Here is a 16807-nt window from a genome sequence, read left to right as displayed (position 1 = left end):
CAGATGTATATTTAACCACAGCATGAATAATAATAAAAAGCACTAAGTGTTTACAGATTGTTATTAAATATAATCCTTCTTATATGGAGAGGCACTCACAAGGAATGGCAGGGAAGGATCACCATGTGGAAATCTGCCCCCTCTTATTTATAAATGGTAGCCCAAGAACTTGATGTTGTGTGTCCAAAATGAGCTGGTTATACAAACGGCATTTCCACCTTCCTCAGTTTCTTGATTTTTTATATTTAAGCTGCAAGCTCCACAACAGGACCCGACCTCAGCACGCTAAAACGAGAACCCTCCCGTGTACCCAGTAAGGATCCTTCTATGTGGTCGATAGATGAAGTCATGCGATTCGTGAAAGAAGCTGATCCTCAGGCATTAGCGCCTCACGCAGAACTCTTCAGAAGACACGTAAGGAGGCTGTTTGCTTATATTACAACATTTAGTCTATTGTACTAAAGGACCCCTGACTATTAGGTCCAGTCGTGGCCGACTCTGGGGTTGCGGCACTCATCTCGCTTTACTGGCCCAGGGAGCCGGCGTACAGCCAGCATGACTAAGCCGCTTCTGGCGAACCAGAGCAGCGCACGGAAATGCCGTTTACCTTCCCGCTGGAGTGGTACCTATTTATCTACTTGCACTTTGACGTGCTTTCGAACTGCTAGGTTGGCAGGAGCAGGGACTGAGCAACGGGAGCTCACCCCGTCGCGAGGATTCGAACCGCCAACCTTCTGATCGGCAAGTCTTAGGCTCTGTGGTTTAACCCACAGTGCCACCCGCGTCCCAGTCTATTGTACTACATGAGAGTAAAAAAACTTGGGCACAACCTTTGAGAGATTGTGGGTTTTTTCCCAGGGACACAAACCATTTTGCTTTAAAAACAAACAAAAAAAACGTATAGCAAGCTCACTTGAAGCCATCCATTGTGATGACTCACATTCTCTGTTGGGTTCTTCACTACAAATGCTCATTATTTCTCAAAGTAGAAGCCGCCTCTATTAGCCTGTGAAGCTTGACCTGTTATTGTGTAATTCTCTGGCAGCCCACTGGAGACTACATAATCTCTGCATTTTGTTTTTATTTTGGCAGGCAAAAACTTTCCAGTCTTTTGGTTAAAAAAAATCCCAGCAAAACTTTTATTTCATAAAATTTATATACTGCTTGATTGTTAAAAGCATACACCATCCAACCAGGCATTTTTGGTAGGAAACATTTAAAGGACTAAAATCAACTCCCAGCTCAAATTGAAATTGGTTCCCAGTTTGAGGCTATAGCTGACTGACTCCCACTACGAAAAGATGAGGCTGCTGAACAGACTCTTGGGCCTTGGGGTTGTTGATGCTGGTTTTTTGTATTTTAGATCATGTTGTGATTTATTTGGAAATGGTTCAGTTTGGTTTTGTATATTTTAATGTTTTATTTATTATTTTTGACTACTTTTGTTAAGTTGTGGTTGAGGGTTTTTTTTCATGTTGTAAACTGCCTTGAGCATGAACTCTGGAAAGGCAGCATACAAATAAATAGCTTCCCTGCAGAACCCTTCCAATAATTTAGAATTTTCTTTGCTTGGCAGGGTTTCTGCTATATAAAATAATTTAACACAAATAGTGCACTTACATTCGGAAGTATTTTGGCAATATCCTTGAGACTAGCTTTAAAAAAAAGCTATGTCTACAAATACTTTGCTGTAAAAAGGACTGGTATCCTAATTAAAGGTAAAGGACCCCTGACAGTTAAGTCCAGTCGTAGACGACTGGGGTTGCAGTGCTCATCTCGCTTTACAGGCCGAGGGAGTCGGCATTTGTTCACAGTTTTTCCGGGTCATGTGGCCAGCAAGACATAAACTGCTTCTGGTGCAACGGAACACCAAAACCAGAGCAGTGCACAGAAACGCCGTTTACCTTCCCGCCGGAGCTGTACCTATTTATCTACTTGCACTTTTTGGTGTGCTTTCGAACTGCTAGGTTGGCAGGAGCAGGGACCGAGCAACGGGAGCTCACCCCGTCGCGGGGATTCGAACCACTGACCTTCTGATCGGCAAGCCCAAGTGGCACAGTGGTTTAGACCACCTAATTAGGCTTCACAAATAGAAGGGCTCCTTCCATTCACAATCGTGACGAAGACCCTAGGTCAGCCTTTACCAACCTTGTGCCCTCCAGATGATTGGGATTACAGCTCCCATCTGTCCCTGCCAGCACAGGTGTTCTGGAGGGTACAAGGTTGGCAAAGACTGCCCCAGGTCATAATTTATCATTCTCTGTATGATGTTCCCCAAGGCTGTACTCTACAACCTACTGTATCTTGTTGAGCTTATTACACGCAGATGCACATTGTTTCATGCAAGCCTAGTACTATTTTTTCTTTCAAGGATTCTAGACCAAGATATTACCAGGTGGTTAATCCTTATTGTGTGCTCTTTCCACAGGAAATTGATGGAAAGGCTCTCTTGCTACTGAGGAGTGATATGATAATGAAATACATGGGACTGAAGTTGGGGCCTGCACTAAAGCTGTGCTACCACATCGAGAGACTTAAGCAAGGGAAATACTAAGCAACTGATGCACAACTATAATGTCACATGTTTATTGGACAACCTCTCAGGTTCATCAAGATGGGGGAAGGCACAATACTGCGGGAACTTTGCCTGACTGAGCATCTTAGAAATGGATGGGAGATGGTCCATTCACTTCAGCAAAACAAGTTTCCAGCAGATCGTGTCCAGTGTTCCATTCACTGTGCAGTCCTAAACTGTCACTGGTTTCCAGAAGTTTCTTCCCCACAATATGAAATTTGTTGTCAAGAGAAAGTAGTTACATTTTTGTATTTACAAAATTTTCAAGGTGCAGGGAAAGGCAGTGCCATGGGTATTTACATGGGAAGTTCTAAATATATTCGCAACCATTTGGCTTCAGCTGGTGCATTTTCATTCAGAACCAAAACAGCTGAATTTCCAAAGGAATTAAAATATGCTATCAGGATCTTAACATTCTTTGTTTTGCAAAGGTGACTGAATTAATAATGCTAAACGGGAAAAGGTATGTCTGCAATGAGTTCACTTCTTAGTTAACATCCTGATACTCCAGGAGATCGCTATTCAGTTACGCTACATAGGTTTCCATAAAGGGAATAGCCATATGAAATGTTCTGTATGTGTGCGCGCTGTGTGTTTAAAAACAAAAGAAAGCTTTTGTAACGAGTTTTAAATTATGAGGGGAATTTTTGTAGTGTTGACAATTTAAGCTGGCAGTATTTCTTTTTCTTTTTTGAGAAGGAAGTTCTCGTGGCTGATTTGAACAGCCAACTTTTCTAGGTGAGTGAACAAATTTCCTCCTCGCTCACTGGAACCTGTGCCACCTATCATTTTGAATCATTCCGTCTCTGTGGAGCTTAACATGAACATAAAACGTTCATGCGCTTGTATATTTGTGTGTGAGTACGATACATGCCTCTGTGCTGTACATAGTGTTCATTTTTTTGGAAAGTCTTTTAAAAGGTACTTTTGCACTGTGACAGATGACAAACTGTAGAGATAAAAGTTTTACCAGTAAAAACAAAACAAAAAAAACCCATGCACAATCCATTTTGGCCTCTGTTTACAGATTGTTATGCGCAGTATGAGGCTTTGTGAACACTCTGCTGAGCACTATGATCATTTCTTGACACTCATACAACTACAGGCTTCTTGCTGGAGGACAGGGTGGGGAGGGGAAGAAAAGGGCCTATATCCATTTCCTCTATCACTCCAAATCTCAGATGATTTCATGCTTTCAGGCCTGACTGCACTGAAGTCTGTTAGGTTCTGTGAAATCCAGCAAGTATTTCTGCACGCAGCTCTAGTACTAGACGCACGGGTCTGAACTCCACAAAGCACCTTTTGCTGCATGTGGATCACCCTTGCTGGATGAAAGTGAATGTGTCTTCTTGCTGTTATTGACTTAACACCTGTCTGCTTTGCTTTCCATTTCTGGAGGGATAAGAAACAATCAAAGGACAGGTGGATTCACGCAGGGGAATGTCCCTGTACTATGCAATATTTTGGATTTTCATCATGTCGTGCTGAGCCATTTTGTTCTGGGAAGATTTCTGGAAAAAAAAGTGTGGTGACTTTTTTTTGTTCTGATTTTCTATCTTGCCCTCAGCTTCTTTTAAAGTAGAAAGAAATGACAATTTTAACAAAGAAGTTGAACTGCACATGGATGTGTGTGTGTATTATACACTTTGGTGCTGTTTCTATAAGCTACAAGAAGTGCTGATAGTAAAACATTTTGCTGTCACTGCCAATATCATATCAGGGACAATTGTGTACATTTGCTGTGTAGGAAATGGAATGTACTCTATGTAATAGTACAAGTGATGATAGAGAAGATGTAGTCCAAAAAGGAAGGTAGATTTTATATTTCTTATTGCCTTTTTTATATCAAATGTGTCTAGTTAAAGAAAGTATTTTTACACATTACTCATTTGAAAATGCCTTGTTTGCTGGTATACTAGTATTACTCAGGTTTAGCAAAAAGTACCGCAAAGTTTCAAAACAATTTCCAGGATTAAGTATTTCTTTAAATCACTGCAATATGATTTAAATGAGTTTACTTCAGAGGTGTGTTGTATTTTATGAACAGCCTGATGTTAATATTTGTTGTGTCTGCTAAATAGTTCCTTCTATTAAGTGTACAAACGATTATACCAGCCCAGAACGGCTTTGGAACTGTGCCACACAGCTCTTGCAGATGTTTGGAATCGAGCTGCAAGGGCTGCAATATATTTTATGAAATTAATCTTAATGAAAAATAGATGCATGACATGGGTAATGTGATAGCAAATACTTGGCATTTATGTTGGTGGCTGCAGTCTGAGAGACCCCCACACATTTTTTCTGCAGTTTTTGGCTAAGTGAAATTTACGCATACTCAACCAAATTTATCCACACTTTTTAATCAGCGATACTTGGACAAACTTTTTGCTTCTAATGTGGCAATTCTGAATGCTGTTAATACAAACTAGCATGTGGAAGAGAGACACTGTAAAATACAATGTGTATTCTAATAACTGTGGCTTATTCCACTCCATGATAGAGAATATTAAAAAATAGATTTGAATATGGAGAAAACCCCAATCTTGCATGCATGTGGTTATTTTTAGCCGTCAACTGGAAGAACAAGTATCTTATAGTTCAACTCATTTTATATAACCTACAGTTGGTTTTAAAATGTTTTCTACAAATATTTTAGCCTCCTTCATGCATTTTGGGAGTGTGGGTTTTTGCCATTGAATAGGGGAAAGGGTGTGCATTGCATTGTGTACACGAAACAAGAATGCCATACTGAAACTTAACCTTGTACTATATATATAGCATGATATCAAACTCTTATCAAGTGTTTGTAACAGAATATATATTTTAATTATTTTCAACTGGATGTTTTCATCTACGCAGAAAATAAAACATGTTCAGTGTTTATATGTTAGTTTTTTATGATATCAGCTGTACCTGATTTATGCAAGTAAATGTGTAATTGTACAAAGTTCTACACACAGTACCAGACTACTAATAGTGCTTCAATTAGCTAATAGTTGAATTAGAGCGAGCCTTTCAAACAGACTATGTCATCTTTGCATTGAGCCCTGAACTACTTAACAAGACACACACAATTTCTCTCTCGCCAATTCTATATCTTGCCGCAGCACTAGATGTCAAGATATTATACAGACTTCTATCACCAAATCCCACCAGTAAAGGACAGGTCCTTTGTGACACATATAGAGTTGAATACTTTCTGGAGGGGTTGCTAATGGTCTTAACAAGAAGCTGTTGAGATGATAAGGCTTGCCTTAAACCATGCTTTAAGAAAAACATACGTTTTTGCATAACTGTGTGTGTGGTTTTTTATCAGAACAAGCTAAAATATGAGGTAAGGTATTCTGTTGGTCAGTGCTTTACACCAAGTAGACCTTGAGCAAAGAAATACAGAGGGAGCATTGGTCCAGTACTTGAACTCAACACAAGAGAAGATGAGTGGCTATAAGCACAGAAGGGAAAGTGGGAGTTTCAGTCTCTTATTTCAAGAAAGAAAGGCACTTAAAAAAACATATTCAGTAAAAATCTTTTTGACCGTCAGGCACTGAATTAAAGGAATATCTGCTGTGATTTGTCACCATAGAAAGTAGACCTATACAAATAATGTTCAAGTTCATTCCAGCCAGCATCTAGCAACATGGTTCGTATTCAAGATGCTTTATTACCCATCTCCAGCCTTAGAAGTATAGCAAGGCATTTATTACACAGAGTTTTTTAACAGGCCTCAACAAAGGGATTCCTCTGCCCAGACATGGGATGGCTGTAGTGAGATCTAAACATTAAGTATTCTGCCCCTCTTTAAAATGTCGCAGTGACTGACTTGTCTCCTCCTTTCAGAAAATCTCACCTGAATACACATGCCCAGTTTCATACTTGGAACTACTGCTCATGGGTTCAAAATGGTTGGTGACCTGTGATCTAGCATTCCAAAAAGTCCATTCACACACATCTACACTTTGTTTTTACTGCTGGGGAGAGGGAAGGAGATGCCAAGTTCAGATTTCCATGTAAAGGTAAAGGACTCCTGACAGTTAAGTCCAGTCGCAGACGACTCTGGGGTTGCAGCACTCATCTCACTTTACAGACCGAGGGAGCCGACGTTTGTCCACAGACAGTTTTCCCCGGTCATGTGGCCAGCATGACTAAGCTGTTTCTGGTGAAACCAGAGCAGCGCACAGAAACGCCGTTTACCTTCCCACTGGAGCAGTACCTATTTATCTACTTGCTCTTCTGGCGTGCTTTTGAACTGCTAGGTTGGCAAGAGCAGGGACCGAGCAACGGGAGCTCACCCCATCTCAGGGATTTGAACCGCCAATCTGATTGGCAAGCCCAAGAGGCTCAGTGGTTTAGACCGCAGTGCCACCTGTGTCCCCTCAGATTTCCATACACAAGCATTTAAATGTTTTTGGGCTTTCCTGGAGAACTGGTTTCGGGGCTTGACTAACCAGCCCACCTTGTGGAAGCACTTACATGCCCTCCAGCGAGATCCATGGATGTTTTCTCTAGGATCCCTGTAAGAGACACTGTTCATGCCCACCTCTCTCGCTCTCTCCCCAGAGAGAAAGCAGAATGGTGAAGAAACTAAATTATTGAAGGTGCACCAAAGGAGGGTAGAAGCAAAGCAAATGAGAGTCAAGTCCAGCAGTTACAACACATGAGATGCAGCCCTGGATCCCTTCCCAGTGCCACAGAGGAAGTGCCGACATGATTGCAAGGCTCTTCACCCATCCCCAAATATTGCAACTTGTTTCGGTTGCTCATACAATCCTGACTGCATTTATAGTCTCCGATGACACTCTTAAAAATGACAGTAGTTAAAAACAAAGGTAGCAGCATTAACTGTGGTAATGAGACAAATCAAATTGACAAAAACAACCCCAATCCTATTATCAAGTAAAAGAGCAAAACAACACACAATGCCACAACAGCAAAGAGCCAAAATGACAATCCCAAACTCACCAGCAGAAGACCCAGTTCTGCTGAAACAGTTAAACCTTTAGATGGCAGTAGAACACTGACCTTTCTACCTCATCCAACCTGCCGGTGCAGTAAATTCCACATAGGTGGTGTTGTCACAGAGAAAGTCGTCTTCCGCGTTGCCACCAACTCTGCCTCAGGATGTAGTGGCACAAGCAATACTTCTGTTAAAAAACAGTAAATTCACAGAGCAGGTGGGCAGTCCTCCCAAGCTGTTTAAGGCTTTCGAAGTAATAACTAGCATTGCAAATTGCATCTAAAAATAGTGGAATGACCAATATATCTGGTAACATGATTCCAAGACTAAGCCCCAGTCATGATTCTTGCTGCAGGATTCAGCACTAACCAAAGTTCCCAAGTGGTCTTCAAGAGCTGCCCTACAAAGTGTGCATTACAGCAGTCCAATCAAGATTTAACTAATAACATGTCTGATTGTGGTCTGACTGCACCAGAAAAGGACACAGCAGCTGAAACAACAAAAGCACTCTTGAGCTATGATCACCATGTGAGCATCTAGAAGAAACCTAAGAGCTCTACCAGTCTGCAAACGTGAAATTTTAAGGGCAACCTAATTTGGAGTAGGCTGACAATTCTATCCCTGGTGTGGTCATCCTGTCCATCACTGACTGCAAACAGATTCAGAGCTTCCACAACCTCCACAGAATGAGATAACAAAAGAGAAGACAGAGCCTCGCATCATCCACATCCTGACAGCCACCCACTCCATAACACCAGGCATCTCTACTCAGTGATGTGGAGTACACATTTTTAAAAAGCACTAGGGGATAAAATGGAACCCTGCAAGACACTAAGTCAGTGACCAAGTCATCGATCATAAGCCCCGAGCAATACCACCTTCTGAAACATGTCATCCTGGAAAAACCACAAAGCACCACAATCCCTGAAATCCCTATTCAGAGACAACACAAGCTTTAAGAATAAAGGCACTGAAGCTGCTTGGAAGGTCCGATATAACCAATGTAGTTGCACTCCCCCTGTCTAGTCCCCACATAGACCTAGGAGACTTTTTATTTTATGTTTTTCCATATTTGTATAGCTAGCTTTTGTATAGTTAAAGGTAAAGGGACCCCTGACCGTTAGGTCTAGTCGTGGCCGACTCTGGGGTTGCGACGCTCATCTCGCTTTATTGGCCGAGGGAGCCAGCGTACAGCTTCCGGGTCATGTGACCAGAATGACTAAGCTGCTTCTGGCGAACCAGAGCAGCACACGGAAAAGCCGTTTACCTTCCTGCCGGAGCGATACCTATTTATCTACTTGCACTTTGATGTGCTTTCGAACTGCTAGGTGGGCAGGAGGTCGGGACCAAGCAACAGGAACTCACCCCGTCGTGGGGATTTGAACCGCCGACCTTCTGATCAGCAAGCCCTAGGCTCTGTGGTTTAGACCATAGTGCCACCCTCATCCCTGTATGGTTAATGAAATACAAATTGTCTGTCATTGGGCAGACTTGCACATAAATGTGTACATTAGGAGAAATGCACACTAAAATGACGGCAAAATTCAAGAGAACTTTTAACAACCAAACGGATGTAGAAATGTGGCAAAGCCAACTTAAAGTTTGGAGAGGTAAGAAACAGAGAAAAGTGGAAATTGTTAGCTTCCGTACTTCTAAGTGTATAGAAGATCCCCACCCCACCCCCACCCCAAGGCCATTAATTTGCATCTAATTCTAGTCAGTGGATTCCAGGGAACTGGGAGGAAAAAACCCCCAAGTATCCCTAACAACCTGATGCCTGTTCAACCTTGGTCTATATTACTACTCAGAGGGTGGGAGATGCAACTTGCCCTCACCCACTTTCAAATAGAAGTTAGCTTTTTTTATATAGAACGGATGGATATACTTGTTGGACTATGCAAATGTAGTTTTGCTATAATATTAACATTCATCTTGTTTCAGTCCGCATAGTTCAAAACGCATCATTGCTAAAAATGTGATGAAGAGTGCCAAGGGTAAAACTGGGTAATGAGTTTGGATTATTTCAACAGCTCAAGAACACGACAAGTCAACAGCTATACAAGTTTCCAGACTTGTACCAAACCTTTTTGGACCCAGAGTGCAAATCATATGTAAAAAAGTACAAAATACCGCAACCAAACTAGCACATACAAATATTTATTCCGAAAGTTCCATTCTACCCACCATTGTTCAGAATTACATCATCAAAGCACTTCATGGCAGTGAAAATAGCTCTTACCCCTCTGGCTCATTCACCCACTGTACCCCATTAAAGCTGCAAAGGTGCAATCCACTTGAAAAATATGCTGCTTTTTATTTAGTTTTCATGAAAATTTTAGAACGCAACAAGGTGGGAGGGGGACCCATTGTACAGGGAAGACGTAGCCAGTTCTCTCCAGCTGTCTTCCCCCCACCCAAGCTGCTCCACCCCCTTCCCCTTCCCCTCCCCACTCCACAGTCCTCTGCCTCGAAATAACTTAAAAGATAGCTTAACATTTTAATGCAATTAAAAATGAAGTGCATCTCTTTATTTATAATAATTATACCTTAAAACATTCTAAAACCTCATAAATTACTTTCTTGGGAAAAAGGCCGCGAGCCGCTGCTTTTTGATTGGGAGAATGTGTATTTCCTGCGAGCTCATTTTCTTTAACTTCACACTCCTGTTTTTTATAGGTTTCCTAAGGGCCTCTGCATTATCCCGGGCTTCCGGCTGGTTCTTCACGTCATAACACTGCAACACCGAGTCCTGGGGCATGTCCCTTTTGAAGGAAAAGTTTTTCGTCGAAACCCCCGAGAGGCCCTTTATCTTGCCACAGAAAATGGTAGGCACCGCATCTTTGACAGAGACGATCACTTTGGCCGTCTGTGACGTGCTCACAATCTCAATGTTATTGCCAGTGGGCGGCTCACAGGGTGCTATACTGGTCTGGTCCACCAGCCATTTGGGCTGCTGTCTCAGGAGTTCAGACGAGCCACTACTGATCACTCTGCTTTCCACCTTTGCCGGAGTCTCGTGCAGTTTGGAAGGAGCAAAGGGCAAAACCGCACCGGAAAGCTTATCCGCTGCAGAATGAGAAGCGCCATCCATCGCGGATCCAGATCGGGTGCCGTTATTGCTTGCTTCGGTGCTGCTAGCCTTCCGACAGGAAGTAATCGAGAGGTCCAAAGCGCCGCCCTCCAGTGAGAGCTGGGAATTGTCCTCGCCTTCCTTAAGCAAAGGGGCTGTTTTCATGGACAGATCGAGGACCTCATTCTCATTACTCATCTTGATGACAGTGTGCCGGTTCAGCTGGGAAAGCTCTCTGTGGTGGATGAAATCGAATGGTTTGGTTTCTTCTTTCTCTAAGGGAGTCTGGGTGCCTTTGCAGGAATGCAAGACGAACGAAGCAGCTGGTTTTGGGCAGTCCATGTTGGCCTTAGACTCAGAACCGTGGGGCACAGGGATGGGAATGGGGATAGGAATAGGAACTGGGACTGGCAGAGGAACGATCACAGGGTACGGTACCAAGAGTGTGGCTGGCGGAACCAGGGGAGATAACGGGGAGCTGAAGGGCTGTGGTGGGGGGACAGAAGAGCAGTCTGGAGGCGGCTGATAGGGCGAAGGACCTAAGGCGCCTTGTGTGGGAAAGAGATCCTGCAAAACGGCAGCAAATCCTGGTGTCTGAAACACAGGAGGCAAGACAGACTCCTGAGCTGTATTTGATGGTTTCTGATCCAACAGTTGCGGCTGTCCCAACGGAGCAGAAGAGCCCTGAAAGAGGTTGCTGTGAATGGAGTTGGCTGCACAGGGAGAACTCTGCGGTAACACCAGTGGGGAGTTTAAATGCTGGAACACGTGTTGCTCTAAGAGGACAGGCAGTGGCACTGGGCCTTGAGTGGTCATGACGTAGGGAGTGTTGCCATTCGGAGCAATCTGAGGGGCTGTGCTTCCTGCTACTTGGAGATGTATTGGGAGAACCACGGGGCTGTCTCCTAAGCAAATGGGCTGAAGCACTGTGGCAGCTACCTTGAGAGCGACCCCACTTTGGGATTCTGCTGGCGGTGTCAATATTGATGGAGCGGGGACAGTCACCAGCGGCGAAAGTGCTTTCTTCATCAAGTCTGCTGAATTGATATTCCAGGCTTCTGCCGTTATCAGCTGGGCAACTCCATTCTCTAGCTTGTTGTTTGCCATAGCCGAGGGCGAGGTGGTAACATCCATAGGCAGGTTTTGCGTGTCCTTATATAGTTCCTCCATTTTGCAGGGTTTCCGAGGCTTTGCAGAACTGTAGTTTACATAGCTGTCACGGGCATCCAATTAATCTCTGGGCAGCCCAAAACATCCACATCAACACTACTGGCCTGCAAAAGAGAGACATGTTTTAAGCACGGCATAAATCGCTTGCTTAAAATAATAACTGCAACTTTCTCTTTCTTTCTCTCTTTCTAAGACCACCTGTCACCAAAATGGAACATTAAGTGTTTCCACCCTTTGGGGACAAGAAGTCCTATGGTTCTGTATCCTGGGCATATGTGTGTATAGAATATAGGCATATACAGAACGTACATCTCTTGAGTGTTACTTGAAGAGTCCTGGGGAGCTTAAAGATAGCCATAAACAAAGATAATTTAAGGACTGAAGCTACTACGGGGGGGGGGGGGACTGCTAGAAGCAGAGCAAGAATTCAGGCTGTTCATTTCATACTTTTAAACAAAGCTTCATGCAATGGCGTCATGTGACACAGGGAAGCAGCTGCACTGTTTACACTCAACAAGAGCCCCAAATTGAGGTGCCCTAAAAATAACTCATGATAAAAGCGATGCAGTCTTGGACTTGGAAAGCTTCAGTGCAACTGAAAGAATCAAATACATTCTGCCTTGCAAACTCTTAAAGCCAGCCAATGCAAACATACCATTTGTGATAGGTCCATAGATTGTATTGAAGCACCACCACAAAGCCCTGCACATGCACACACAACCACACACCCCACTTTGTGGGCTTTTAATCTGAGCCATATTTTAAAAGGAACTAGTTATTCAGCGCTATACAATGACAGAAATAGAAATCTGTATTAAGAAAGACACACAGAATTAAAATCAAAGCTGATTTAGATGTACTCTGACAGCCTAATCTTAACTGCGCAGATGTCGGTAGGGGGGAGAGAGGGGGGGGGAGAGAGAGAGAGGGAGAGAAGCACTCTTTGTAAACCAGGAGTGGTTTAGCACAATGGCGAGAACATTCTGCCTACCCTCAAGGCACTAAGCACAAATAATTTTTGCTGCGAAAGCTTCTCCACCCTCACAGATACTAGAATTGTCAGATGTTTCTTACTTAAAAGGATGCTTCTTAATGCAGAACTTTAGAGCCCAAGGAGTCATATAAATGTATCACTTATTTCCTAAGAATCTTGCATCTTTATATTCTGTTCCCATCTGCCCTTTAGATTTTATACCATTTGGAACGAAATCCTGCTCACCACCATTATCTCAATGCACTGTTAATCTGCTCCCAAGTCCTTGAAGCGTGGCAGGCTACAACCCTAATCAATCAAATAAATTTTGTAGTGCTATTCTATAGAAGCAGCGACAGAAAAAAATCAGGCCAATAGCAAGAAAAAATAATGTATAATAATAAAAAGCAACAACAAAATGCATAGATCTATTTAAAGTAGATCCCAATCCAACTTCTGCCCACCGCTTGTCTACAGTTATTTTGAACTACTATAATGTGTTTTTTGACCAATGAAACAACCATCTTGGTTTTGTGTATTTGTATTCTACTTGTAATACTGAGGAACTGCTTATGGTGTTTGCCACCATTCTGCATTAAGTAGATCTCTGTTATTCCTTTTATTCTTTTTTGTGATTTGTTCTACATTTTATTTATGATTACATGTATATTGCATCTTTTCTCCAAGATAGGGTACAGGGTCCTCCTCCTGTCCCACTTTATCCTCACAAACCCCTGTGCTGAGAGTAGGTAAATGGCTGAAGGTCACCCAGGGAGCTTCCTGCATTTGAACCCTGGGCCTCTCAGGTTCTAGTCCAGCTGCTTCGTTGTTAACGGACTTTTTTCTCCCCTCTTTTATTTTGTTTGTGAGGCTTGTTCTTTCACCCACCCATTTTATTTTCTGTACTCTACAGAATAACACTATGATGAAATGTTGATGAAAAATAGGCTCCACGGAAAACTTTTATCTTATGATGGGAAAGAACATTTTATCTTAAAAACAACAACTAGGTAACTGGATAATTTCAGGCTGTTTGTTTTCTTTTTTCTTATATTCTTACTGGCAACACAGCTTAGTCATGTTAATGGTTACTCTGGCTAACTGCGAGGCAAACCAAAACAACCCGTATTTGTGAAAGCCCAGGACAAACAGTTCCAAACGTAATCCTATAAACACTGACAAATTTTAAGGCTATATACTCTGACAAAGGCAGATGAGCCCTTAACATGCATGCTATTGAGCAGTGGTCCGTTAGCAATAGCTGCAAACCCTGACCCCACACGGGGTGCTAAATGCATAAATTGCCCTCCTCACCTCTCTGCATTAAAACATTAGTGCTGTATTGTCAACGTGGCAGTGGCTTTGCTCGTTTCAATTGAAACGGAAGACTAAAAATGAATTCCAGCCACCTTTATCAGTGAGGATTTTCAAAAAGAAACATGGTTTTTGGAGAACTAGAAACGGTTCAATGGCAGAGGAGAAAATAATAGCCCCAGTTATAATCTCCACAATAGCTTCTCACTCAGACAGAAAACCTAAGGCTGCAATTGGCAAGTATTGATGTCAATGGGCCTAAGCACCCCTAACCTCTGTCTGACAGCAGCCTGAGTGTTGCATTCAATTCCAACCTGACAATGCAGCTGTTGCTTCTTTGTCTCAAATGCACCTTGTTGCATCAAATATAATCTAATACGATCTTTAGCCAAAGATTTCTCAATTCCTATTTTAAAATTGTGGCGTTATGAAGGAGACGGTACTTACACCATGACCACTACAAGCAATATCATCTTCTCACCTGCCAATGTTTCTCTTTCTTTAACAGCAATCCTCAAAAGTTGGCTCCATGGCTCCTCTGTCCTACATTTTGATACAGAAAGGTTTCACGCCATATATGCACACACTAACTAAAATAATAATAATAATAATAATAATAATAATAATAATAATAATAATAATTTATTATTTATACCCCGCCTAACTGGCTGGGTTTCCCCAGCCACTCCGGGTAGCTTCCAACAGAATATTAAAATACAACAGTCTGTTAAACATTAAAAACTTCCTTAAACAGGGCTTGCATTCAAACAATAAAACATTAGGAGTTGGTGAGAGGAGTGGCTGTTGTGATAGCTATGGAAAAAATCTATTTATGACTCTGAATGAAAAGCTATTGAGGATTAAAATTCACAACACACGCCCTTATTGGCTAACTATGCAAGCTTTGTTCATGCTCAAAAGAAATATCCTTCAGCAGCAATGCATGGCACTAAGACACTCTTCTGAAAAGGCAAGTTAGCAATATCTTCTGGCTGGTATAAAAAAAGACCAAAACAAGAAGTCGAAACGCAAATGGTCTGAACAGCTGCCACTTGATGATGAAGTGTTATCATAGCACATAATTTACCCAGGTCTTCCAGTATAAGCAAACAGTATATTGATCACACAGTCTGAGCCTAGGGCTTACTGATCTAGTAAACACATGCTCCGGGTGGGGATACACTGACTAATCGTTCACACGTCACAAAGCTTGATGCTATACAGACACTGCAGAGACACTGCATTAGTGATAGAAAGATGCAGATGTATAGCGGATAAATCCTTAAACAATTTAAAGAAAGGGCACTATTTCATTGGCTATGCTAAAACTCTTCTAATTCATATCTACACATATGCAGCAAATAATGCAAGAATATACAAGGGTATTGCACATCTTTGTCCAAAACATGGTGAAAGTTTAAAAACTATTTCCTCTTCTGTGCTTTGGGTTGTTTTATTTGTTGCTGTTTAATTAATAGTGATCTCTGTTTTCATGAGAAACTAATGACCTCACAGGACACAGGGGACCTTCCATTCCCCTGCCTAATCAATTTAACTATGAAAAATAGTGAAATTATAGTGAAAATGATACTACAAAGGAGACTTGCAAGGCAGGCTAAGGGGATTAATATACAGAAAGCACAGGAAAGAAAACAGATAACTGAGTAGGATCAAAGTATAAGACACGATAAAAGACTGGTTTGCTTAAACTTAACTATCCTCCGTCTCCAAGCACTGCAACATTTAAGCCGTACAGTTTTGCTATGCTAGACACAGAGAACAGCCACACCAGACTGATAATAAGTTCTATCATAGGCAGGCATCTTGAAGAAAAACCTATGGTTTTTTTCCTCTTTGAAATACAATCAAGATATATTGCTTTCCAGGTTGAGCAGTCTCTCTCTCTCTCTCTCTCTCCCTGAATAAGTTTATTGGGCTGTATCCAACTAAACCCTACTCATAATAATTCTATTGAAATGAACGAAGTTAACAATTAAATTCCATTGATTTCAATGAATCAGCTCTGAGTATGGCTTAGTCAGAAACCTATTTTTGGCACTGCTTTTCGTTGTTGTTGACAACAGCAGGAGAAGGTTTAAGAAGTAGAAACAGAAAAATGAAGCTATCCTTTTTTTAAAGCTCGTAGATAAATGACAAGTGTGTATGTATCACACTCAAACACATACAAGGGACATCTATAAGTTGGCACCATGTTGGCAGCCCTGTTCACCTATGTTAAGTGAAAAACAAAAAGATACGGAGTGTTATTAAGGGTTGGCCATGTACCATAAGATAGATAAATAACCTTCCTCTATTCCCCCTTAACCATTCAGCACACTGTCATGCCAGATATTCCACATACTCTCATTCCTACTTACAAAACTGTTTAATTTTTTACAGCAATGAAAATGGATCTGTAAATGCTGCTAGGCATCCCAGACTGGCAGAGATAAGACTTAAGTGCATGTGATGAATGCCGTGCCATAGAGAGCAACATGCAAATGTTATTAAAGGAAGTGGTGATTAATTCCATTGTGTTTAGCCACCGCTGAGAGCAGGGCACCTAAGTCATGTAGCACAGTTATGTGCCATAAGACATAATCAGAGCGTTTGAATCAGGAAAATTGCCAAGTGTTTGTGCCCTTAATACTGTACATGCTTGTAGACACTTCAGATGCCTACTTAAATCTTCTTTGCTATTCATTTTTCACTCATCTTGCTGACAGGCATTTCTGAGCTGGGTTCCTACTT

General features: G+C 41.9%; 2 protein-coding genes across 6 annotated transcripts in view; one reads left to right on the top strand and one right to left on the bottom strand.

The window, feature by feature from the left end:
* SCML2 (Scm polycomb group protein like 2) overlaps positions 1-5458 on the top strand; it is a 35154-nt gene extending 29696 nt beyond the window's left edge. The window contains exons 14-15 of the mRNA XM_083612297.1: positions 251-414; positions 2429-5458. Coding sequence (XP_083468423.1) covers positions 251-414; positions 2429-2554 — 290 coding nt within the window. The 3' untranslated portion in view covers positions 2555-5458. The remainder of the gene's footprint in view (positions 1-250; positions 415-2428) is intronic.
* A 4212-nt stretch (positions 5459-9670) lies between these two features.
* Positions 9671-16807, bottom strand: part of RAI2 (retinoic acid induced 2) — a 73180-nt gene continuing 66043 nt past the window's right edge. For 4 of the 5 annotated variants that reach the window (XM_083612381.1, XM_083612379.1, XM_083612380.1 and 1 more), the window contains one exon: positions 9671-11873. In XM_083612381.1, the coding sequence (XP_083468507.1) occupies positions 10102-11769 (1668 nt within the window). In that variant the 5' untranslated portion in view covers positions 11770-11873 and the 3' untranslated portion in view covers positions 9671-10101. Of the gene's footprint in view, positions 11874-14537; positions 14600-16807 lie in introns of all 5 variants that reach the window. The other variant, XM_083612382.1, reaches the window with a different exon arrangement.

The sequence above is a fragment of the Podarcis filfolensis genome (assembly GCF_964270895.1).
Source record: "Podarcis filfolensis genome assembly, chromosome: 4".
In the NCBI taxonomy this organism is placed as follows: Eukaryota; Metazoa; Chordata; class Lepidosauria; order Squamata; family Lacertidae; genus Podarcis; species Podarcis filfolensis.
Note: the sequence above shows the minus strand (reverse complement) of the source record. Positions and strands in the feature narration are given on the sequence as shown.